The sequence below is a fragment of the Elaeis guineensis genome, chromosome 4, assembly GCF_000442705.2.
Source record: "Elaeis guineensis isolate ETL-2024a chromosome 4, EG11, whole genome shotgun sequence".
Lineage (NCBI taxonomy): Eukaryota > Viridiplantae > Streptophyta > Magnoliopsida > Arecales > Arecaceae > Elaeis > Elaeis guineensis.
In genome coordinates, this window is record NC_025996.2 from 30,903,404 (window position 1) to 30,926,568 (window position 23,165).

Here is a 23,165-nt window from a genome sequence, read left to right on the forward strand (position 1 = left end):
CAGCTGTATTTGGGCCTACTATGTGGTCAGAAAAGCTACATCTTCTAATTACAGCACCTATTCCAAGTCCTAATAATTAACAACATGCTATGGCCTAATAACTTGTATTTACCCAACTGGTAAAGAAAAAAGAAAATCTAACATATAGATAAAATTTTGATTGATCCATCAAGTATACCTCCAACCAAGTACTCGGCAGAAATTTTATACCTAGCTTAATCTGTAACTGAGCTGGGGAAGTCAGAATGATATCATCATACTTTTCCAATTGACATTGGAGTTTCTCAGAAATCATATATGTTGGAGCCTATTGTCTGCCCTTCTGAAATGGGCTGAACTGCTAGGAATAATCTTCATCATGAAAATTTCTATGAAATTTTGTGCACACAAAAATTTCCTCGGTAGGACTTTTCAAAACAGGATGCCCTTCGCATTACTCACCATGGAACATAGTAGAACATCTCATATAACAAGCAGGACCAAGAGAATAAAGGAAAGCTTAAATGTTCATTTCAGAGCTAAGGGTAGTTTCCTCCTTCAAGGAGAACAGGTCCAAAAAAACAGAGCATTACCCAGGTGAGAATCCAAGACAGAAGCCATTGCAGATACCCAAACTCCCATAACAGAAACAAGACAGTCAAAAATAGACCATTTACTCAAACAAAACTTATTAGTCCAACATTTTGAAAGCCAAATTATTCCATCCATTGCACATGGAAACTCCTCTTTGAAGCCAATTGTGCCACCAATTGTCCCTTTCGAAACATCCACCAAAATCTATCACCACTATAGCTAGTACCATAACCTGCTAACCATGGAAATCCCCATCATAGTGCCAAAGCCACAGTTCTTGTCAGGTGAAAGGCAGAGAAGAGAACTGCCTCTCCCACTTAAGCAGAAGAGTGAGTTCAGCTTCTTCTGCTTCCTTCTGAGAAGACCTGAGGTGCTGGAATTGCTTGTGCAGCAGTGATGTGCCCTCAAAAACCATTAGGTACAGATCCTTGGTGCACTCTGGGAGCTGCAGGAATTGTTCGATCATATTATTACACCATAACATAGACTTAAAAGCACACTAGGTGTGCAACAAAAGCTACCGACCTGATCTCGTGATATTTTCTCAAAGCCAAACTTGTTCCTCCAGTAGGATACAGCATCATTTGCTGCTGGAACCAGAAAATGTTTACTCCCAGATTGATAGAGTTCTCAGAATGCACCAAAACAGTGATTGGAAGTAGCCCTATAGAAGGCGGGCGGCTTGATTAATATTGACAAAGGATGATCCTGAGTAAAAGTTCAGCACACAATCTCAGACAAACATTAAAGTGGAACTCACCATCCCCTGGTCCTGGGTGCATGTAGCAACCAAGGGCATTTCAGCTACTTGGCAGCCCAATACTCGAAAAATTGCCACCGACACAACGAATGAACTGCAATTGTTGCACCAGATATAACCATGGTTATATAACCTTGTATAAAGAGTATGTAAAACATGCCAATATGTAGCTCTTACTTGACAGTCAGCACAGCACAGTGCATCCCATTAAAATCACGACTGCCGATTTTTCTTCTGTAAAAGGGAAATTTGGTTACTGAAGGATAAATTCAAATGGAGGTGACTGACAAAAGAATTGCCAATAAAGGAAAAAGAAACATAGAGTATATGACTGAGGCTTTTCTCACCCATAAACCATGGCCTTAATTAGGTCTCTACCGGTTGCATCATCTTTGATTGGTTTAAAAGATTCCTGCAGCAAAATATGCGATTTGGAGAAGAGAATTCAACCATTATCCCGCCAACTTACCGAGAAAGAGAGAGGGGGGGGAGAGAAGAAAAAGGAAAATACAAGCAGCATGAACATACAAATTGGACTCCCCAAGAAGCATTACAAAAATGAATTTTAACATGAAAGAATGGAGAAAAATCAGGAATAGAAATAATTTAACGTACGTTGCTTCTCTAATTCATGAAATTGGAAGTGGTACAAGGTAGTAACTTTGCAGCAGGAGCATGATTTAAGTTAGCAGATCACAAGTCAATGGCAGAAAAATTTGATTTCATCTCAGACATACATATAAATCAGTGCTTGGTGGATAGGTGGTTTGTTAATAGTTGTCCAAAGAAGGCAACTGATGGACAAATTAATAAGCTAACAGGCCAGCCTTAGTCACTTTTGATTCGACTACTTGTGGAACTTATGATAGGTAACTACTGCAGTTGAGCACAAGGATGCAGTATTATATATAATTTTAGGTTCTCCTAGAGACACTTCAATATCGACTTTGCAAGGCACAAACACAAGCAACATGTCAATGAATAAGATTCACTGAAGTGACTTTAACATACAATAGTGTCCCATAAATATTATGTACCCAATTTGCTTCATATTAAAACAGTAAATCTATATATATATAACACATTAACCAGTACCTAAAGACGTGAATCAATAAGGAATCCGAATGACAATGGATAACGTACTTCTAGAAAGACCATCTATCATTATTTTGTGGGCAACAAGCCACCTAGTATTATTTAAATCAGCGCATGAAAAAATTGCATTCCATATTATAAGTTTGCTGGAAATTTTTCTAAGCTTTTTAGACTGCCAACTCATGGAGTCTGCATAGGTGATGAGAAAGAAGGAACCATCTCTAAAGGTTGTTAAAAGGTTGACAACTAGAAGAAGAGAAAGAAAGAAAGAATGAGAACAAAGGAATCTAAATTATCCCAACAACCGCAAATTGCTCTCCCAAAGACTAAACCAACTCCATGTAAACAACTTATTAGGAAAAATTTCAACATGCCCACCAAATTGCAGGGGCAACTCTGAATAATTGTTTCCTTCCAAATCTTTTACCAAAAAGTATGTGGTACTTTCAGGCTGGAAGAGTAGCTACACAGCCTTTGAAAAGATACAATCAAGAAGTTGATCAATGAATTTAGGGTCTATCTTTTGTTTCTGACATACATAAAAATTGCATGAGCACATATCTCGTGAAAACAATATAATGCGATCCTAAATTCAACAAGGAAAAATAACTATGTACAACACTTCTCCCGCATGTATACTTGACTAGATACTATATTGCATAGATAAGATAGCAATATATCACCTTACTGTTTAAAACAATAAAGTGAACTTAAAATTCTTAGGAAGGTTTCCACTCCCAAAAAAATAGAAAAATCTTGGGAAGGTAACTCACATAAAACAGAAGAGTTCCATTAGCATTCTAATCTATGCTATCCAACTACCCTGTGTCCTTGCAAAGAAGAACCAATCTGACTTCCATGCCGCAATAAGGATAGAAAGTGAGAATCCAATTACCCACCTCAGTACGCACCAAAACAGACATAACCTAGCTCATGTCAGTTACAGGTAAATGCAGGTCATCTCCTAATCCATCCTTTTTTATGACCACAATTCAGTTTGGTGACTCCTAATAAATTTTACTGCAAAACTCATTTATAGAGTAATAGCAATTTAAATAGTTATGGGCCATAAACGTTGTGTACCTCTTGTTTGATAAAAATGCAGCCAAAAATTGCAACTGTCAATCAACTTTTGTTGCTTAAGCCCGTAAGAACTTACATGAAGAATAGAGACTATCCTGGAGAGAATTGGATTTTTAGCAGCAGAAGCTGTGCCATGGATAAGTTTCCATCTTAAATCAGTGTCTGCATTCATGTGAAGACCCTTCTCCTCACATTTTTTCTTGATCAAATGTGAAACCAAGTCAGGAAGAGGTTCTGGTTCGCAAAGATCTAACTCTTTTAATGCAGAATTAATCTTTTTACAATCATTGCTGCAGAACCAGTCACCACTCGGCAATTCCTGTGATTGAAACAATGAGTTGTATTATACAATTTTCAGTGATTTTGACAGATAAAACAATCTAAAAAGATAATAGAATGTAAATGCACTGACCTTTAAATCACACATGTTGTTGCCTTTTAAGCATCCAATGTGGTACTCCTTGTCACACTAAGCAATTTTAAATAATTCGATGAGAACTCACTCAAACACAAGCAATAAACAGCATATGCTGACAATTTCTTAAGCTGTCGAAGAGAACTGACATCACTACCGTTAATTATGTGCTTTATAATAATAAAAATATACCTGATCACATAGTATAACAGTGCGCGGACCAAATCCTGACTTCAAAAAATCTGTAGACCTGGAATACATTACAATGATCAACAAAGAAAATATACATAATGAAATTCACAGCTCAAACAAAAAATATTCAAATAAAAGCACAACTACAAGGGCTCAATGCAATCAAAGCTGCAATTGCTTTAACATGACTGACAAGCATAGTAGATTCTGTTAACTGACCGACAGACTCCAAAAGAATAGGCCTGAATGAGGATCTAAACCTATAACCTTTGGCTCTGATAACATATTAACTAAACAACAGACCGCAAAAGTTTAAGCTATTAGAGAAAGGGTTCACAACGTTTATCAGGCCTCAACAGATATAAAACAAAGGCCTGGAGTGAGTTTGCTACATAATGAGGGACTTCAAGGCCGCAATGGTTTCACACATGGAACATGCATGAAGTGGCTAACCTGCAAAGCACACAGCTACTCAGTTTAGTACTTGAAGTTTTGACCATCTGAACTTGCCGAGCTAGAGGCTTTTCTCCCTTATACATTTTCTTGCAAAATGGACAAAACCAGGACTCTGGAATGCTCGACAATCCCACACATTCTGTTAGAAAAAAGAACTTCCATTGTATATAAGACATATATAGGAATGGTGGGCATTCACTTACCAATAAGATTTGCATGAAATGCATGTGAAAACATCACAAAACGCATATAAAGAGTTACTAGATGGAAGCCATAAAATGAAATATATTCATTCTATTAACTACATGAGAAAACTAATGTATTGGCATAAATATTAAACAGTTCTACATCCATATAAAATAGCTGCAATAATTGATACATGCATGGAAGATTGGAAAAGTAAAAATCAACTCTTGTCAAAGTTGAGACTATTAAAATATTTCATTGCATCAAAAAGTAGACGTTCACCCACAGTAAAATAGGAATATAGTCAAAGATGTACAACGAATATGATAGAATGCAAAAGCATTCAAAATCATTTCATACCAACTGGAGAAAGCTGGATTGGTGAGTCACTGAAGTAAACAGGTAAAATTGCCTCAAATTAGACAGTTTAAAAAGGAATAGACACCTTGTTGCTGCATAATCCAGTAGAGAGGTCAACCCAAGATTGTCAATGGGCAGCATGTGTTGAACATTTTGCTGCTAGATACCAACTAACATCACATTCAGTGTTGTGTGTCCCATGATAAATCATAGTTGACCCATCAAAATAGTGCAAGGTTGGATTCCATAGTTTAAGATATCTGTTGGTATCGTCTGATGACCTCAACAGAAGACATAATTAGATGTAGTCGGGCACATATAAGCATGTTGCTTCTGAAATCATTGAATGCCACTTTATCATCAATCATTATAATACAAAAATGCATGTGTATTATATATTGCTATAGGTATGTTGACCTCATGATTGATTTTGATGATTGCCAAATTTTGAATAATTATAATTCTAATCAAGTATTTAAAATTGGATGTAGGATTTTTTAAGCATTCAAAATGAAGAATTTATCTAAGGCAAATCTCTCAGGATACCACGCCAAAGCATTTAAAAGAACAAATTCACACAAGTTTGGATAGCTGGTACGAAGAAAATAAGATTGGAAAAAGAGAAATTGAAATTGAAGGAAGCAATATATTGAGACGAGATTGGGGCCAAAAAATTCAAGTTTGGAAGGTCAAAAATTAAAGAAAAATAATATTGAAAGATTTTGAGTCGACTCCGAAAGGTTTTGAGTCGACTCCGGCAATTGGCATACTTGGTACATCAGTTGAGTCGACCCAGTAGAAGTTGAGTTGACCCAATCTCAGAAGGCAGCAAAAGACAGAAGGCTGAATTTTCTGACAATAGTTACTAATCTGACTCAAAGAAAATTGAGTCGACCCAGTGACAGTAGTGAGGAACTAAGTTGACTAAGAGAAAAGTTGAGTCGATCCAGTGACTTAAATGACTAGTTTTTCATAACTTCAGCTTTTTGCTCCCAATCGCTCCCAACGGCTATTTTTTTCACTCCAACGGTCCAAACTCATTCTCCAACCATTGTTAAGTCTATTTAAAGGTGAAAAATCAAAAGAAAAAAGGCAAATGGATTTACAAAAAAAATTTTAAATTTGTGAGAGCTCCATTGAATATCAAGAGAAAAGAAAAGAGAGAAATTTGAGCATCATTTCAAAGAGCACTCAAGAGCATTCTTCCACAACATCTTCAATACTCTTTCAGCCTTTAAAGAAGAGTATCAAGCTTCCAAAGCTCAACATTTCAACCTCTTCTCCGTGCTTCAAAAAATTCTATTTTAGTTTTTATTTTTGTGCTAAAATCTTATCTTGTATTTTTGTTTCTTTATAAGTTTCTTTGGGAGAAAAAACTTGGGGTTAAGGCTTGTTCAAGCCCGTAATTAGACATTGTAGGTTTTGGTTGGTTGGCTTGGAAAACCACTAAGTTTAATTGTGATCCTAAAAATAATTGTGTAAGATTTTGGTTTGTGAGCCCGAAAAATCAACTGAATTGATAGTGAGCCCAAAAACCTATCGATGTAAAGTTATGGTTGGTGATCTCTGAAAACCAATTGGATTTATTTGTGAGCCTGAAAAAACAAACACATTATAATCAGGGAGATTATAGTGAAATTCCTAAGAGGAGCTTGGAGAGTAGATGTAGATGCGAGTTGCATCGAACCACTATAAATCTTTGTGTATTTGTGTTGTGGCTTTGTTTTTGGCTTTACTTGTTTAGTTTAGCTTTAAATCCTTGCAAAGTATTATACATATATCTTGAATCCACTACTACTTGAATCATACACATCACATATATTTAAATTAGTTTAACTAGAAGCACATAAAGAACCCAATTTAACCACCCCCCCCCCCCCCCCCGGGTTGCTTCCTTTGGGCAATAAGGTATAATTTGTTGAAGCTACTCCTTAGAAATTATGTTATTGCCAATTATTTTCTCATCAATGATCTGTTATTGTTGTTAACTTGTGGTACAGATATTCTAAATGGAATGATATGTATGCTCTTCAAATTTTATTGATGATAAAAATGATGATTATAGTGGTTGCTGCAGTAGCAGCACTGGAGTAGCATTAGTGTCACTTTGTAGCTACCCAGATCAGTCTTGACCATAAAAACATAATCTTGTAAACATACAGGCATGCATCTTGAAAGTTGAAACCATCTGTTTGCTGTGCTTATGTGACTTTCCATTGCAATATGTCCTAAGTTTCACCACAGCACAACATAAATTTGCATGTCAAGAACCAAAGGATAAGATCATGATAAGAAGCTTGCCTTGTCCGACATTTGGTTTATGCAACATTACACACAATCTACATGAAACAGAAAAGATAACTGACTTCTTGACTAGATAACAACAATATTACAAGAATAAGCAACAAAAATCAAATAAACCTGATAAAGTTCTAGTGTCCAAATGCCATTTCACAGCTACAGGAATTGCCGCAACAAATACCTAGAATCGTGCACATGAATGTGCGGAACCCTTTTGCAATAAAGGTGGCTAAATTTGGAACAAGTTCCAACTATAACTTGTGTAAGAGTGTCTGGAATAAAGATATTTTTTGAAAACCAAGAATACAAAAACAAATGATACATACATACACATACAAATACGCATGTACATAAAAAATTTTCCTACAAAGACAAGGCATATACCTTTGTGGTACGCTCTTGGACATCGATCACATTGTACAAGGGTGCCACTTCTTTTACACATCTGACAGAGTGTATCACTTTGTTTATGTCGTTCCATTGATAGTATAAGTGCTATTTGATGAAGTGATTTTCCATCCAAAGTATATGTGCCATGGTACCTGGAAATTAAGTCACAATGGAATAGAGAGATGAGTAAATTTAAGGGGTTGAAAGGAATATACATGTAATATACACAAATAAAATATATATATAGAGAGAGAGAGAGTTAGGTTGGAATGCTTCTAAAAATAATTTGGGTCCATATGCTTCCAAATGGAATCAATGAAGGGCCTACCAGAATGAAAATCCGCACCATTGATCATGATCTACGATATATAAAAGGGCAGAAACCAAAAAACATGAATTTTTAAAGTATTTTTACTCATGCATCAAATGAAAAGACAATTGATAATTTCAATCGTATGAAATCAATATAACTTTGATCTATAGATTAGAAACATGCAAATTATACAAAATTTAATCTATATACATTTAGAAATATTTAGATCAAGATCAACAGTTTGGAAATGCAAATCAAGTAGTTTATGCTATGCATTTTACTCACTAGCTATGCTGCCACCATTTATTTTTCTAGTTAGATGTATAGATAAGAGAGCTCTAGAATAAATGGTCATTAGTTTGTAAGTTACATATCTTAGATCATGATCAACATCATTGGTTTTCATTTTGAGAGTTCCCTCATTGACTTTCTTTAGAAAGCATTTGGAGCCAAATACTACTCTTCAAGCTTTCCAGTTTAAAACACACACACTCCCTCTCTGTCTCTCTCTTTGTATTTGTATGTGTATGTATATGTGTGTGCTGTATGTATGCATGTTTATCCATGGATAATATATTGGACATATGCATGTCAAAAACCCCAACTCACGGTTTGCGTCTGTGTGCACAGCCAGCATGGGCTTCAAATTTTGAAGCACTAACCTGCTTATCAGCCATATATAAGATAGTCGGCACACAAGAACAAAATTAAAGAATTTAAAGATATTGAGCAAAATAAATAGATATACCACATCACGACAGTGGGTACAGCGTATTCCATAATTTTCTATCCGCCCTTGCAGTGAATTCTGTTGAAAGATAGTAGTAGATTGACCAGTCAGAACGGTGCAACAATAATTTCCAACTGTAATAAGGACCAACATACTCATATTGGTTCTCCAACCTCTCCATCTATCCGGTATTTCACTGGAACATTCTCATATCGGCCACTCTCAAATATTAATCTATGAAGTCCTAAATCTCTTTATTGAAAATAAAAAAAAAAAAAAAAAAGCACCAAATTAGTAAGATGCTTGCAGAAGTTGAACCATACAAAATTAATGGGAAAAAACACTTTTTTTTTTTTTTTTTTTGGGTGGTAGAAAGATAGCAAAAGACTTGATATACAGACTTTGTAGTTAACTTTCCGTATACTATTTCTTCTGCAGATGCACATTGAGAAGATCCCAATTCACTTGCTTGCGGCGATAATCTGGATTCAAATAAATACAAGAATATGTTAGGTACAAAGTCATTGAGAACATAAAGTAAATCAGAATATCAGATTCATGACAAATTTTATGAAGAAGATAGACAACAAGTTGTAACAAAGCTTGTTCAACTTTATGCATGCAATGAGGGCTCCTGAGTCAGATATCAAAAGCAGTGATTTGAAATGGCAAACTTGACAAGGTTGAATGCCATTTGTTTGGGAAATATTTGCTCAGAAAAAAAACAGAAAGAAAAAAAGAATGATGCTCACAGAAAACTTCCGAAAAGTGTCACCTCTGACGCATATATCTACTTAGAGAAATCATTGCAATCTCGTATGCTCAAACCTATGTATATTCCTTAATCTTTTAATAATGGAGGAAAGTGTCTCACTTCCTCCATTGCCATGCTCAAAATGTTGGAACGAACTATTTATTGGTTAGAGTGCTACAAGTGCAAGGGCTCTGTCCTTGAGATTATTTCGTAGACTGTCAGAACTAAAACATCTTGGGATAGTTTGAAGTGTCTTTTATTAACTGGATCCGGGAGTTCGAACAATTGATTAGGTTATTTTAACTTGATTTCAGTTTCACAAACAAGCGGAACTTTCTCTGCTCGTGCTGGTAGGGATAAGAACATAGATTAATTATGATTGGAAGTAAATCACCAAACTCTAACAATGTGCACTCAAAATTCTGTCCCATAAAATACAAACATCATAAAAGAGAAGAGGAGGAGAAAATAAAACTAATTGGTAAGCCACAAGCCCACAATTAACAGTATCCTACAGCCTCTGCTGGCCGCTAATCCTCAATTCAGATATGTAAACCGTCCAAATCCTAGGAGATAAAGGCCATTTTACCCTAATAAAAAATTCTTGAGACCACTAAAAAGTCATAGGTGAAGCCCACCAATTTTCATTGATCAATAAAATAAGGAAGGACAGGGTTTACTTGACCCAGGTCCAACTATTCCCAATAGGATATGTGCAAAACGTTATCTATCCTACACGAGAACGACCTGGTTTGGTCCCAGGAACCACTCACAACTAACAAATAGCTCATCGGACACTTGAAGCCTCCCCACACACTCCGACCCATAACTTCATGCAGAGGAACAGGAAGCCGGGCTCGAAGTTTTAGCATAATCTCACAACATCAAAGCACCTGGCCGTGCCACGGAGCCAGCATGGCACACCTTTTCTTTGGGGTCATCCAACATCGTAAGCATTCCAATCCCACATTTAGGCTTTGATCAACTGCTCCTCCTCTTGCAAGTGAAAATCCCCATATCTCTTGTAGAGCCATGTAATTGTGTATTTAGCCTCAAATCCGTCGTGCGCTAGATAAATTTTTGATATTTATATAGAATCAAAAAATTTAAATAATTTTTTTTATTGGGCCAAAAATGAATTTGGGCTAGCCCGAGATTCATCGGCTTGGGTGACCTCACTTTGGGCTATGGGCTAAGCCAGAAGTATTCAGATTGGATTTGAGTTTAAATATACAGCCAATTTATTTTTTGGACTAGGATCAGGTATGTCATTAGCCCAATCTGAGCCCAAACAAGACTCGAAGTGGAGCCCAATTTAGGCTCAAATTTAAGCTCGAGCAAATTGACTTTTGTATTTAATTATTTGGAGAGAATGATGAGAAAGTGAAGGGCAAATTGGAATAGATTTAGATGAGAATGATATATCATATATCATTTATTTGTATTATAGGAGAAAGCTCAGTTTTTGGCTTGCCCATTTACTTGTGAAGCAATAATATGAGATATTAAACTTCAATTGCATTGAAGCAAGATCTATTTTCGATCCAAATAGATAATTCAGACCGGCCCAATCAGGTTCGAGTCCAACCCCTAGGCCTAGGCTCAAGTCAAACTCAGGCTTGAATTGTCCAAAAATTTTTAGACCTAAGCTGAACCCAAAGCTAAAAAAAAAAAAAAAAAATCGGTCTGGGATTAGATAAAAGCATAGCCCGACCCAATCCTGTCCACTTTTCATCATATTTTCTAACTAGCCTTTTTAGATGAGATCCTATAATACTATGAATGATATCAAAATAAACCTAACATTAGGCCCTTTGTACTAGATGATAGGGCAGCTTAGATGTATTTACGTGATAGGTTAATTATAGTATTTGTGATTGGATTTATGATACTTATGATTGAATTTTACTAGATGCTGACCTTTAGCCAAGTGAAAATGCATAATAATTTGACTTTGAAAAAAAAATATATATGTAGCCTTTATCCTACTGCCGACACCAAGTCATCCACAAGAATTTCACTAATTCAACCACCCTTGAACATAGAATTTAGAGTATGAATCCCCACGGTGCTCATGCAGCACCACAATGTAGTCGTGGATGGCATCCATCACAGGATGTATGGCCATCAAATAATGTGCGATGCATGCCACAATCCACATGCTCATGTGCAGCAATCTATCCTATGATGGATGCCATCCAAAGATAAATGGTACTCTCTGATGCGCACAATTTGACAAGAACTAATTCTCTTTGAAGATAAAATCAAGAGACCGTATAAAAACTGGAGTCCCAACCACACCATTAGCTATCTCCTCCAAAAACTCTTCAACCAATTCTTCTTGTTTTCACTTTACTACAAAAGAGATTAGGAAAATGATCGACAAGAGTAAGTTTTTTTGCTCACTCATCATGCAAAGAAAGGACAGAAGATCTCTAGTTAAAGATCTAAGCAAATGAAAAAATAGTCTTTAAGGATACCCTTGCAGAATGCCGATACTCTAATTTAAATCCAAAATTTAAAGTTTTATAGTTGCATCAATCTAGCAAGCGCTATAAATCATAGACATCCACATATTGAATCTTCATGTTTATCTCAAATAGACCATAACAACTTTATGAAAATTCAACTTAAGACTTGATTGGCCCTCAAAGCAATAGAGCACTAATTTTAAGCATCTCCAAAATCACTTGTTAGCTTTATAGAATATTGATAAGTCATTTGCATACCACAAATTGATGACCCCGCGAGGAGGCAAAGTGCCTGTTAGTCTCTTGGTCATCCTTCGCTTTAGGGCCAATCAGATGCAAAAAATCAATAGATAATATAAAAGATAAAGGAGAAATGGGGTCCCCTCTACCTCAATCCCTACCTAATAGAAGCTCTTCCAACTTGCTACTCACCATGACACCGACCACCTTCAACATACAACTCCCTCGATCAAGGAGATTCATATCCTCAAGACCTCAACCATGGAGGTTGTAAGCTTTTTGAAAGTGTATCATGAATAGAATATACTTTGCCTTCACAATAGCTACTATCTATGATGACAACTTCTACACAAGTAAATGAATGAATGATGTAGGGCTATAAGAAAAGCATTTTAAACATCTCCAACTAAATCAATAACTATGTATTCTAATCTATTAGCAGGCATGAGATACCTATTAAGCAAGCTAATAGGATGGAATTCCCCCACACAATATGTGGCCTCCATCTTAGGGATAAAAACTATAATGACATAGTTTCATTTAGCATCCTTCCAAATCTCCTTTGCAAGCTGGCATAAGTCCCATTTGACCAACTCCCACCACCTATAATATAGTAGGAGAGTCTACCTATTTGGACCCGGTGACTTTCTTGCCCATGACCAACTATTTTAAATTGCTTGATGCTTCATTAGCCCAACATTTGAGGACATTCCTATTGATTATTACATAGATGGAATATGGCCTTCTCACTTCTGGATCTCCTTAGCCTTCCAAATGGTTGATCAAGAAATTATATCCTATACCATACGGCGGTATATGATGCCAATCATAGATATACATTCCTAATGATCCTATTCATTTATGTACTTATCTTGGTGTTGATCTATCGAGACCTATGCTTATAATTGGTGTGGTAAACCGTCATGTGGTGTATATGATGCAGGATATATTTTTTCATTGTTGATCCTACCACAGTCAAATAACCCACATGGTAACCAACTTCACATCAACTGGGGAACTTAGATATGGAGCGGTAGAATGCGAAGATAAGGATGGATGGACGTTTATCTATAGGACGAAACCCAACCTTGAAGGTCCCTCCATTGTCTTTGTCTTTGCTAGTTCCTCCACCCTATCCATGATTAATTCCACCTTCCCTTCAACAACCTGTTGCCTACAATGCCATAAGGTAAGGGAGAAGAACAAGAAGTGACAATAATGACCTATTCTGATCTCTGCAAGGGTTGTGTTGACGGCTGCAATGCCACTCCTAATATTAAACCCCTTCTTTAAAGAAAGAAGATAAAAACTAACTTTCAAATGCCATGAATATCCTCTTTAAGATAAAACTTTTTGTCTGAACCACAATATATATAGCCCAAAGATGAACGATAACCAGTTGAGCCAGTGGTATAGGGACTAGAAGTCGCTTGGTTTAAAACTCCTACATTTATATATCCTACTCATGACTAACATCCAACCACTCCTCAAAGAAGTGGTGTCTTTTGCTACCATGGTCGAGGCATCACTTAGGGTGTCATCTTGGCAGAGAAGCATGTACCACTTCCGTCTTTATGAGAGTTTGTTGACCTCCTCTTAGAATAGTTAGACCTCATAATTTTTTTTTAATGCCTTGGCTTAACATTCTTCTCTCATGATCATAAAAGTCTTGCTAGAGGCTATAGATCTTAAAACTTACACCAGAGTTTGCCGATGGTGTTGTACACACCTCTTTGTGAGTCCACACTTATATATTATGATCATTGACTGCATATTTTTTTCTTATCAAATCTTTTATTTTTTTAAAATATTGAATTTTATTTTGTTATATGTATATGTTAGGATCATTTGCTACTCGCTCTCTATTTTAATGAATCTCTTCTATTCATTAATGCTCGTTTAATGAAGGAACTTACATGTTTATGTTTGAGTTTTAACCTACATTAAATTAAAGCTTACTTTATTGGAATAAGTTGTATGGTGATTTATGGAACCGATTTAGAAAATTGGCTATCATGATCTTAAGATCATTTAAAGAATCACAACTCACCAGTATTTGTTGATGGCTAAATTATTTTACTATCAAATAATTATGTCTAGCATGTCAATCAAGTAGACAATGTAAGCAATTAGCTGTGCAATTGAATGGAAGATTAATGGACAATGATGTTCAATAATATGTAATGAGAAAGATAATTTTGGTACATTCTCAAAATATTAAAAATCATCAAAAAAAATTTATTAGTTATCAATATAAATCAACATTTATGAAATCTTTTTATTTTTTATTTAATAAATTTTACTATGACAAATACTTATTATAAATTCTTAAGTCTTCACCTCCTGCTTAGAAACCCTGGCTTTGCCATGTTATTCACTACTGATCTATCTTGATTAATTTTCATGAGTTTGTTATAATATTTTTTATCCAAAAAAGATAGAAAATCTAACTAATAAATTAAGAAATCCTTTTAAAAAGGTTAAAAAAATAAATCAATTATTTTGCACAATACAAAGTGAATAATGATTTCTTTGGTAAAATATATGATATAAGTTATATTCTTCTGATCTTGAATAAGCAAGTGCACCTTGATTATTATATCATATTATTGTGTTAGAAAAATGATAATATCATATTCTAACAAACCAAGTTCACGAAATCTGTATTTAACTAGTAAATTTAGAAGTGCAACAAATGTATGCTTAATTTTAAATGGTTAGCTATTACCTTCTATGATTAAACATGTGAGTGCATAAGCTATCCAAAAAGGTAAAATAAAATAAAGTGGTGCACACAAGCCACTATGGAGACATACCCAAAGCTGCTAGTAGCATGTGTTTGAGCAGGGATTGTTTGATATTGGTTCGATTCCTGACACAAGTCATGTAATGATGTGAACTTCTCGGCATCTGAAGCATGAAATGAATTTAAGAGTCTGTAAGTCCCTTGGGGAAAAAAAAAGGAAAAGGAGAAAAAAAAAATTAAGAAGCCAATGTCAACATCCATATCGGAACTACAAAGCATTTATCTTCACCTTCACAGTTATCAACATCCTTTATCAGACCACCAGTCTCAACTTCCTGTAATCATAAAATCAATTTAGAGTTTAGACCATATTATTAATATTTTTGAGATGGGATCAACCAAAACTATAAGAAGAAAATACAAAAAAAATAAGAAAGTTGTACCACCTATAGTTGGCAGTATATCCTACAGCAAATAGCTTTAAATAAATAAATAGATAGATTATAGCAAAATGCACTTAAAAAGTCTGTAAGCAAGCAATTTCAGAAAGAAATCTAAAGAAAAAATCATGTTTTGTACATAACTGGTCTAGCTTTGAATCAATCAATAATTCAAACTTCTTAGATCAGTCATTGTTTTTTAGAACATAGGGATGATCAATAAAGATTTAAAAAAAATACTATATGATCATATATATTAACTATCAAGTATTGATAGCAAACAACTGAATGGACATATGAACATCAAAATTTAATCAATCAATTGATTTCCATAAGAGTAATCTAATCAACGAACTATCAAGTGGCTTTGAATCTCAATAGAGTTCTTTCTAAATTCATCATATCATGACTACAAAATAATAGAAATATCCAAGTTTCAATCCATTATAATATTACCAAAATAATTAAAAATAATAGCAGATACTTGGCATTTGTTACATTGCCTATGATAGCAATAATAGTTGGAGACTCTACATGCATAATTGAAATAGGAATAAGAGTTTTTCCTACCAGATTTTCTATTTCAAGGCTTGATTTTGGTCTTGTAATCCCTGATGCATACTTCGAAGTAGGAGGCATGCCATTGACATCGATTAAGATCTCAACATTAGGTCCACCATGACCATCAGATATTGCAAATGTCCCCATGAATGAAATTGGAGCCCTTAACAAGGATTGAGAGGAGGAGGGATCACCAACAGGTACTTTAATTTGTTTGCCTCTCTTTCTTGGCATATTAGAGCTTTTAGCGTTCTTTGGCTTTTTATTGAGGATGGAAGATGAGGAGTGAAGGTAGAGTAAAAGGGAATAGAGGGCTTGCGGAGCCGAGTGGATCTGAAGGTGGGGTCAAGCTCAGACTGGGTCTTGAGGATAAATGCTAGTTCACGCTTGAAGCCTACTCGAGCACTGGAGCATACTATAGGCTTCTGCGCTACATCAATAAGGTATGCTGTAGGCTCTTGTTCTACATCGACAGATGGTATTGCAGACTCCTGCACTACATCAATAGATTGTATTATAGGCTTCTGCACTACATCGATAGATCGTACTGCAAGCTCCTGTGGCATATCCATAGATCGTGTAGGGGCCTCTTGCACTACATCGATAGATCGTGCTACAGGCTTCTGCACTATATTAATTGATTGCATTGCGGGCTCATATACTACATTAATAGATTGCACTGTGGGCTCCTACACTACATCGATAGAATGTGTTGCAGACTGCTATATTAGATTGATAGGCTTTTGCTTTTGTTGGCCATCAGAGGATTAAAGGATCGAGTTAGAGGAAGTAATGGGATTAGGGCTTGGGAGTAGGGGTTTTAGTCCTAGGAGAAGGGGAAAGAAGGCATGATGGAGATGAGAAAGAACAAAAGAGAAGAGTTCAGAAAAGATCTAGGAATGTAGATGGGTAAGGAAGAAAAAGGGGGAGGAGGATGGACATAAAAAGGTAAGTATAGCACAGAAAATATGAGGATACTGAAATAGAGGGTAGGATGATGAAAATACCCCTCTCCTTGAGGATATCTACTTTTTGATGCCAAAAATGCCCACAGCTACTTTATGAAACCGATTTTTCTCTAATGGAGAAATATTCTAGTTATGTTAGTATCTATAGAATTAAAATTAGATGATAAAATAAATTCTTTAAAGTGGCATTTAACCAACTTAGGTCTATATCTTGGTTTTATTTTTTAAGATAGAAAAAGGCCTATAAGAAAAGGGATAGACAATAAGGGATATTCTTCCCAAATACCCTAGACATCCACTAATCTTCATGAAGTTGAGACCAAATAATGATGAAAATTTTGATCTAAATATAAATTATTTTATAAACAGATATTATATGTTAGCATTTGAACCATAATTGAATATAAGACATATCATGATTATGGCTAGCACTCTGAGGTTATAACATATTAAGATTTTATTGGACTTAGATGAACTTTTAATAGCTCAAAAATTAAATCCAATGGATTGAGTCAAGAAATAAAATTTTGCTATATATTTTTTTTTAAGAATTTGGTAGAAACTTAATATTTTTAGATTAACATTAGGCTCAATAAAGCAAGTATTTTTAAGAGTCCCTGAATCAAACAAGATATACAGTCTTACCCATTGAATCCAAAATAGATAGTTATAAAATTAATAGCTCATTAGTATTGACAGTCTGTAATTTTAAGAAATAGAATATTGTTTAAAACTTCATGATAGTATTTATTAGAGAAAACAATATGCGCAACTAGTTTTCAATTACCATTATATTCAAGACATTCACAAAATAAATTTATTTATGACAAAAGGTGTAGTGACTAGGATATAGCTTAATAAAAGAATGGCAACATTCTTTTGTCTTTTTTGTATATATACTATAGTTGTCACTCTAAGAAATGTAAGTCACTCTAAAGAATACTTACAAAAAGCAACACGCAGAATCGAAAATCAGTATTAAGAAGAAAGAGTGGAATTAAGATTGAAAAAAAAATTATATATAACTTCCTATTGAGAATGTTGATTTTATTTATCTATCCTAAATAGCTCTCTAACTTTTATGAAACTTGTTAGCTTAATCTCAGACCTTAATTAAAGTTTAGACCTACTAAATCTATGAATAATCATATATTGGATTAACTTAGAAAGGATATAAATCAAAACTATAAAATCAAGCCTGAAACCTAGTTATGAGTGACAAATAAAAATTCAATTTTGCTAATATCCAAATTCTAGACCCAATAAGTTGAGTTTAGAATTAAAACTTGGCCCATATATTTTTTGAATTAAGTAAAAACTTTTCTTCCCATTCTAGTATTTTTTTTTTAAAAGTAAAAATATAACCTACTTCAATTAACATCAGATCTAACTAAAATAAGTCATCTTATAAACCTCTATGTCAAATAAGAAATGTTGCTTAGCCATTGAATCTAGAATATGAAACATATAATTTTAAGAAACAAATATTGTCACGATCATCATGATATTATAGTACCTATCAAAGAAAACAATGCATACAATATGTTTTCATCCATCATTATATTCATAAAAGTGATATAATCAATTTCTCTATGAGTGAATGAGTAGAAACCAACATATAATTAAATGAAAGGCATGACAACAAATATGGATTAATAGTTCATTAAAATTGATAATCATAAATAAATAAAATATTATCATGATCTTCAAATAGCATCTTCAAAAAAATAAATAATATGCATAATTTTTTTTCAATTGCCACTATACTTAATAGACTGATAAAAAAAACATACATTACAAGAGAAGGAATACTTACTATTGCATAGCTAAATAGTATATACAATAGCATGCTTTCTATTTTCTTAATATATATATCTTAGTTGTCACTCAAAGGAACAAACAGTATGCAAAATGAAAAACTAGCGTGAGAAAGGAAGAGCAAAATTCATATCAAAGAATCAAAATATATATATATATCTTCTTTCTAAATGTTGGTTTTATTTATTACCTAAGATGCCCTCTTCAACTAGTAAGATAATTGGCTGTTTTTTTTCATGAAATAGTTTTGCCCATTCACTTTCATGAAATCTCTTAAATAATATGATAGGGCTTACCATAAGCTTTTCATTCTTAAGATGAGATCTATTACTTTAACTGGAGTTGGATTCCTCATATTGTTAAAAGCAATTTGATTTATTAGAATCACTAAAAAGAGTATAGGCTAAGATAGTGAAGTCATTATACTACTTTAAAGTATGCACAGTAAAAATATAGAAATGATAAAAATGTAAAAAAAAAAAATATATAAAAATATATCATTAATATAAGAGAAAAGAATAACCAAAGATTAATGAAACATACAATATTAAAGTCATTCTATTAATATAAAGGGAAGTGATGAAAAGAAGCAAAAACATAATAAAGTTAGGGTTTTTACAAATTGGAATAATAAAGATAAATTTTGCAAGCTTCAAGATAGAGTCATTCTACTTTTCCAAAATATGCACAATAGGAAAATATAGATAAAATGATGAACAAAATGTGAGAATGATCAGGATTTGTAGAAATATAAATAATATAACTAACAAAACTAAATAATGATGCAAGCTTTGGAGATAGATGGAGTCATTTTGGTATTTCAGATTATGTGTAACATAAAATATAACAAGTAATTATAAAATGAATATAAAAGAATAATAAAATAAGATTTTGTAGAAAATAAATAACTAATATAATAAAAAATAAATAAATTTGATGTGGGCTATGGGACTAGAGTCTTCCTGCTATTTCAAAATATGTACTTTAAAAAATATATAAAATAGCAAAATATGAAAGTATGATAAACATGGGCTTATAGAAATATAATGATTAATATAATAAAAAATAAAAGATCAATGCAAGCCATAGGAATAAAGTCATTTTGCTATCTCAAAAGTGCAAAAGACAAAATATATATAAGAAGTAATGATGCAAAAAAATGTAATCTATAGAAAAATAAATAACTATAATAAGAAAAGGATTAAGGTTTAATGCAATCCATAGGGATGGAGCCATTATTCTATTTCAAGTTATGTATAATAGTAATAAGAAATGATTAAAAAAAAGATCCTTGAAGAGGAATATCAAATAAGGTCTATAAAATATAAATAATATAGTAAAAAAATAATTAAATATTGAAGTAAGCTATGATTGGAGTTATCTTGCAATTTATGAATATCTATGAATATCTATGATTAGTTCCTCTCTTTATGAATATCTATGAATTAATATGATCAAGTAGTTAGTCTGCATAGTTTATCCTAGTTGGATTCTATTTTTTAAAAAAAATCTCTATCTCATATCTACATCTGCAACCTAATGGACATTTTAAATTAAATCAAATAAAAATTTGCATACTAATTATTTAGTCCATGCATTTTATCTCTCTTATTAATTTGTCAGTCACTTAAACTTCTTTTTGTTTATTTCTCAATATGTATTATATCATGTGCCTATTGCTAGTAATAATAAAAAATAAACAAATATATAGAATTAAATAGCCCATCTGATGTGCCCAGACCTAAATAACTATCTTGTGTAGGTAAAATAAAGGTTGCAGCATAAGAAAAAGAGAAAAAAAATCTTTGAAATCTGATTGATAAAAAAATCGCCACAATCAGATCACAAAGGAGTAGAACGCCACACTCAAGAAAAGAAGAATGTGACTGATAAGTTCTAGAGTTTATAACTCGTCACTAACACACAGGGGTTAGATAAGAGAAATCAACAACACTCATTTTCATTCATTGAAATCTGAATTGAATACATAGGTCACCTCCCTTTATATAGATAAAAGAGGGAGCATAAGACAACTTCAGTAAATGGAAGGAAATAACAGAATTTGATTATCATAGAAATGATGGTGGCTATATCTTGCTACAAAAAAAATGATAGTAGCCGTATCTTGCTACTATGAAAATGATGGTGGCTGGAGATCATGATAAATTAGAAAGAACAAAATAACTTTGGCTGCATCTTGCTACTATAGAAATGATGGTGGCTGGAGATCATGGTGAATTAGGAAGAACAAAATAATCTTGATTGCGTTTTGCTACTATGAAAATGATGGTGGCTGGAGATCATGGTGAATTAGGAAGAACCAAACAAGCTTCTAAACTCGGCCCTTTTTTCAAGCAATAATTTCTTTCAAATTCCTGTCAAATCTGATTCACACCATATCATGCTTCTACGCACGTGAGCAAAATCATCAATTTGGCTCTTAGATCCATATATGGCATGTGATCATCTCTTTCTTCATGATGGTGCACATCATTTCCTCCTTGTTGAGTAGGATTTGCCCTCAAATCCAAGTCTTCCCCATCATCCAAACTATCCTCCAAGTAAGGAGAAAGATCTCGAACATTGAATGTAGCGGACACATTGTAGTCACCAGGCAATTCAATCTTGTAAGCATTGTCATTCACTTTCTCAACAACTCGAAATGGACCATCAGCACGCGGCATGAGCTTAGATTTTCTTTAGTTTGGAAATCGTTCTTTGCGAAGATGTATCCAAACAAGATCACCTGGAGCAAAGCGAACTTATTTTCTTTTTCTGTTGGCTGCCTTCTCATAAGCCGCATTCTTCCTCTCAATCTGCTCCTTGATGCTCTTATGCATGGACTTAACCAACTCAGCTTTCTTCTTCCCATCCATACAAACTCTTTCGCTGATTGAAAGTGGTGCCAAATCAAGTGGGGTGATAGGATTAAACCCATAAACCACTTCAAAAGGAGAATGCTTAGTAGTGCTATGAATACTACGATTGTAAGCAAACTCAACATAAGCCAAACACTCATCCCAATTCTTCATATTCTTGTTAACAACAATGCGAAGCAAAAAAGAGAGGATACGATTTACCACTTCGATCTGACCATCGATTTGTGGGTGGCAAGTCGTGCTGAAGAGCAATCTAGTACCAAGCTTCTTCCACAAGATCTTTCAAAAGTAACTCAAGAACTTGACATCTCGATTAGACACAATGCTTTTTGGTACACCATGCAGACGTACTATCTCTTTGAAAAATAATTCTGCAACATGTGAAGCACCATCGGTTCTGTGGCATGGCATGAAATGAGATATTTTTGAGAATCGATCCACAACCACCAGAACCGAATCCTTCCCCCTTTGTGTTCTTGGCAGCCCAAGCACAAAATCCATACTCAAATCTACCCATGGTTGATCTGGTACAGATAGCGGCATATACAACCCTTGTGAAGTCTCTTTGCTCTTCGCCTTCTTATAGGTAACGCACCTCTCAATGACGTGATGCACATCACGAATCATAGCTGGCCAATAAAAGTGCTTTTTCACCATCTCCAATATTTTTTTCTCTCCAAAATGATCCGACAATCCGTCACCATGAGCTTCTCTCACCAAAAGCTCTCGAATGGAACTGTTAGGAATGCACAGCCGACCTGACTTAAACAAGTATCCGTCATACCTGTAATAGCCATTTACAGCTCCTTTCTCGTACTCTTCATAAATATTTACAAATTTTGGATCATCCTTGTATCGATCTATAATCAACTCAAATCTCATTAGTTTAGCATTAAGCAATGAAATCAAAGCATACCTCCTAGAAAGTGCATCAGCCATGATATTGACATTCCCTTTTTTGTATTTGATCACATAAGGAAAGGTTTTCAAGAATTCTATCCACTTGGCATGTCTACGATTTAGCTTGCTTTGTCCTTTCAAGTGCTTCAAAGACTCATGATCAGAATGGATGACGAACTCCTTTGGCAATAAATAATATTGCCAAGTCTTCAAAACCCGAATCAGAGCGTAGAACTCCTTGTCATAGACAGAATAGCTCAAGTTTGCACCATTCAACTTCTCATTGAAATATGCTATGGAACGCCCTTCTTGCATCAGAACAGCTCCAATGCCCACATCGGAGGCATCACATTCTACCTTAAAAGTCTTGAAAAAATCGGGTAGAGCTAGAATGGGTGCTGAACTCAACTTCTCCTTGATCAACTCGAAGCTCCTTTGGACTGCTTCAATCCATTTGAATTCTCCTCCTTTCTTGATGCATTCAGTGATAGGAGCAAGAATAGTACTGAAGTTTCTCACAAACCTCCGATAAAA

The 23,165-nt window shown here is 34.3% G+C and overlaps 1 protein-coding gene across 1 annotated transcript; it reads right to left on the minus strand.

The window, feature by feature from the left end:
* Positions 1–604: 604 nt before the first annotated feature.
* On the minus strand, positions 605–21,536 carry LOC105043026 (increased DNA methylation 1). The gene is given in 16 exon segments (XM_073256066.1): positions 605–955; positions 958–1,018; positions 1,099–1,192; positions 1,194–1,237; positions 1,334–1,427; positions 1,511–1,567; positions 1,681–1,745; positions 3,588–3,830; positions 3,924–3,980; positions 4,119–4,176; positions 4,572–4,713; positions 7,806–7,963; positions 13,407–13,493; positions 15,136–15,229; positions 15,355–15,400; positions 21,372–21,536. Coding segments are annotated over 16 exon segments (1,512 nt in total). The 3' UTR covers positions 605–908.
* Between the last annotated feature and the right edge of the window lie 1,629 nt (positions 21,537–23,165).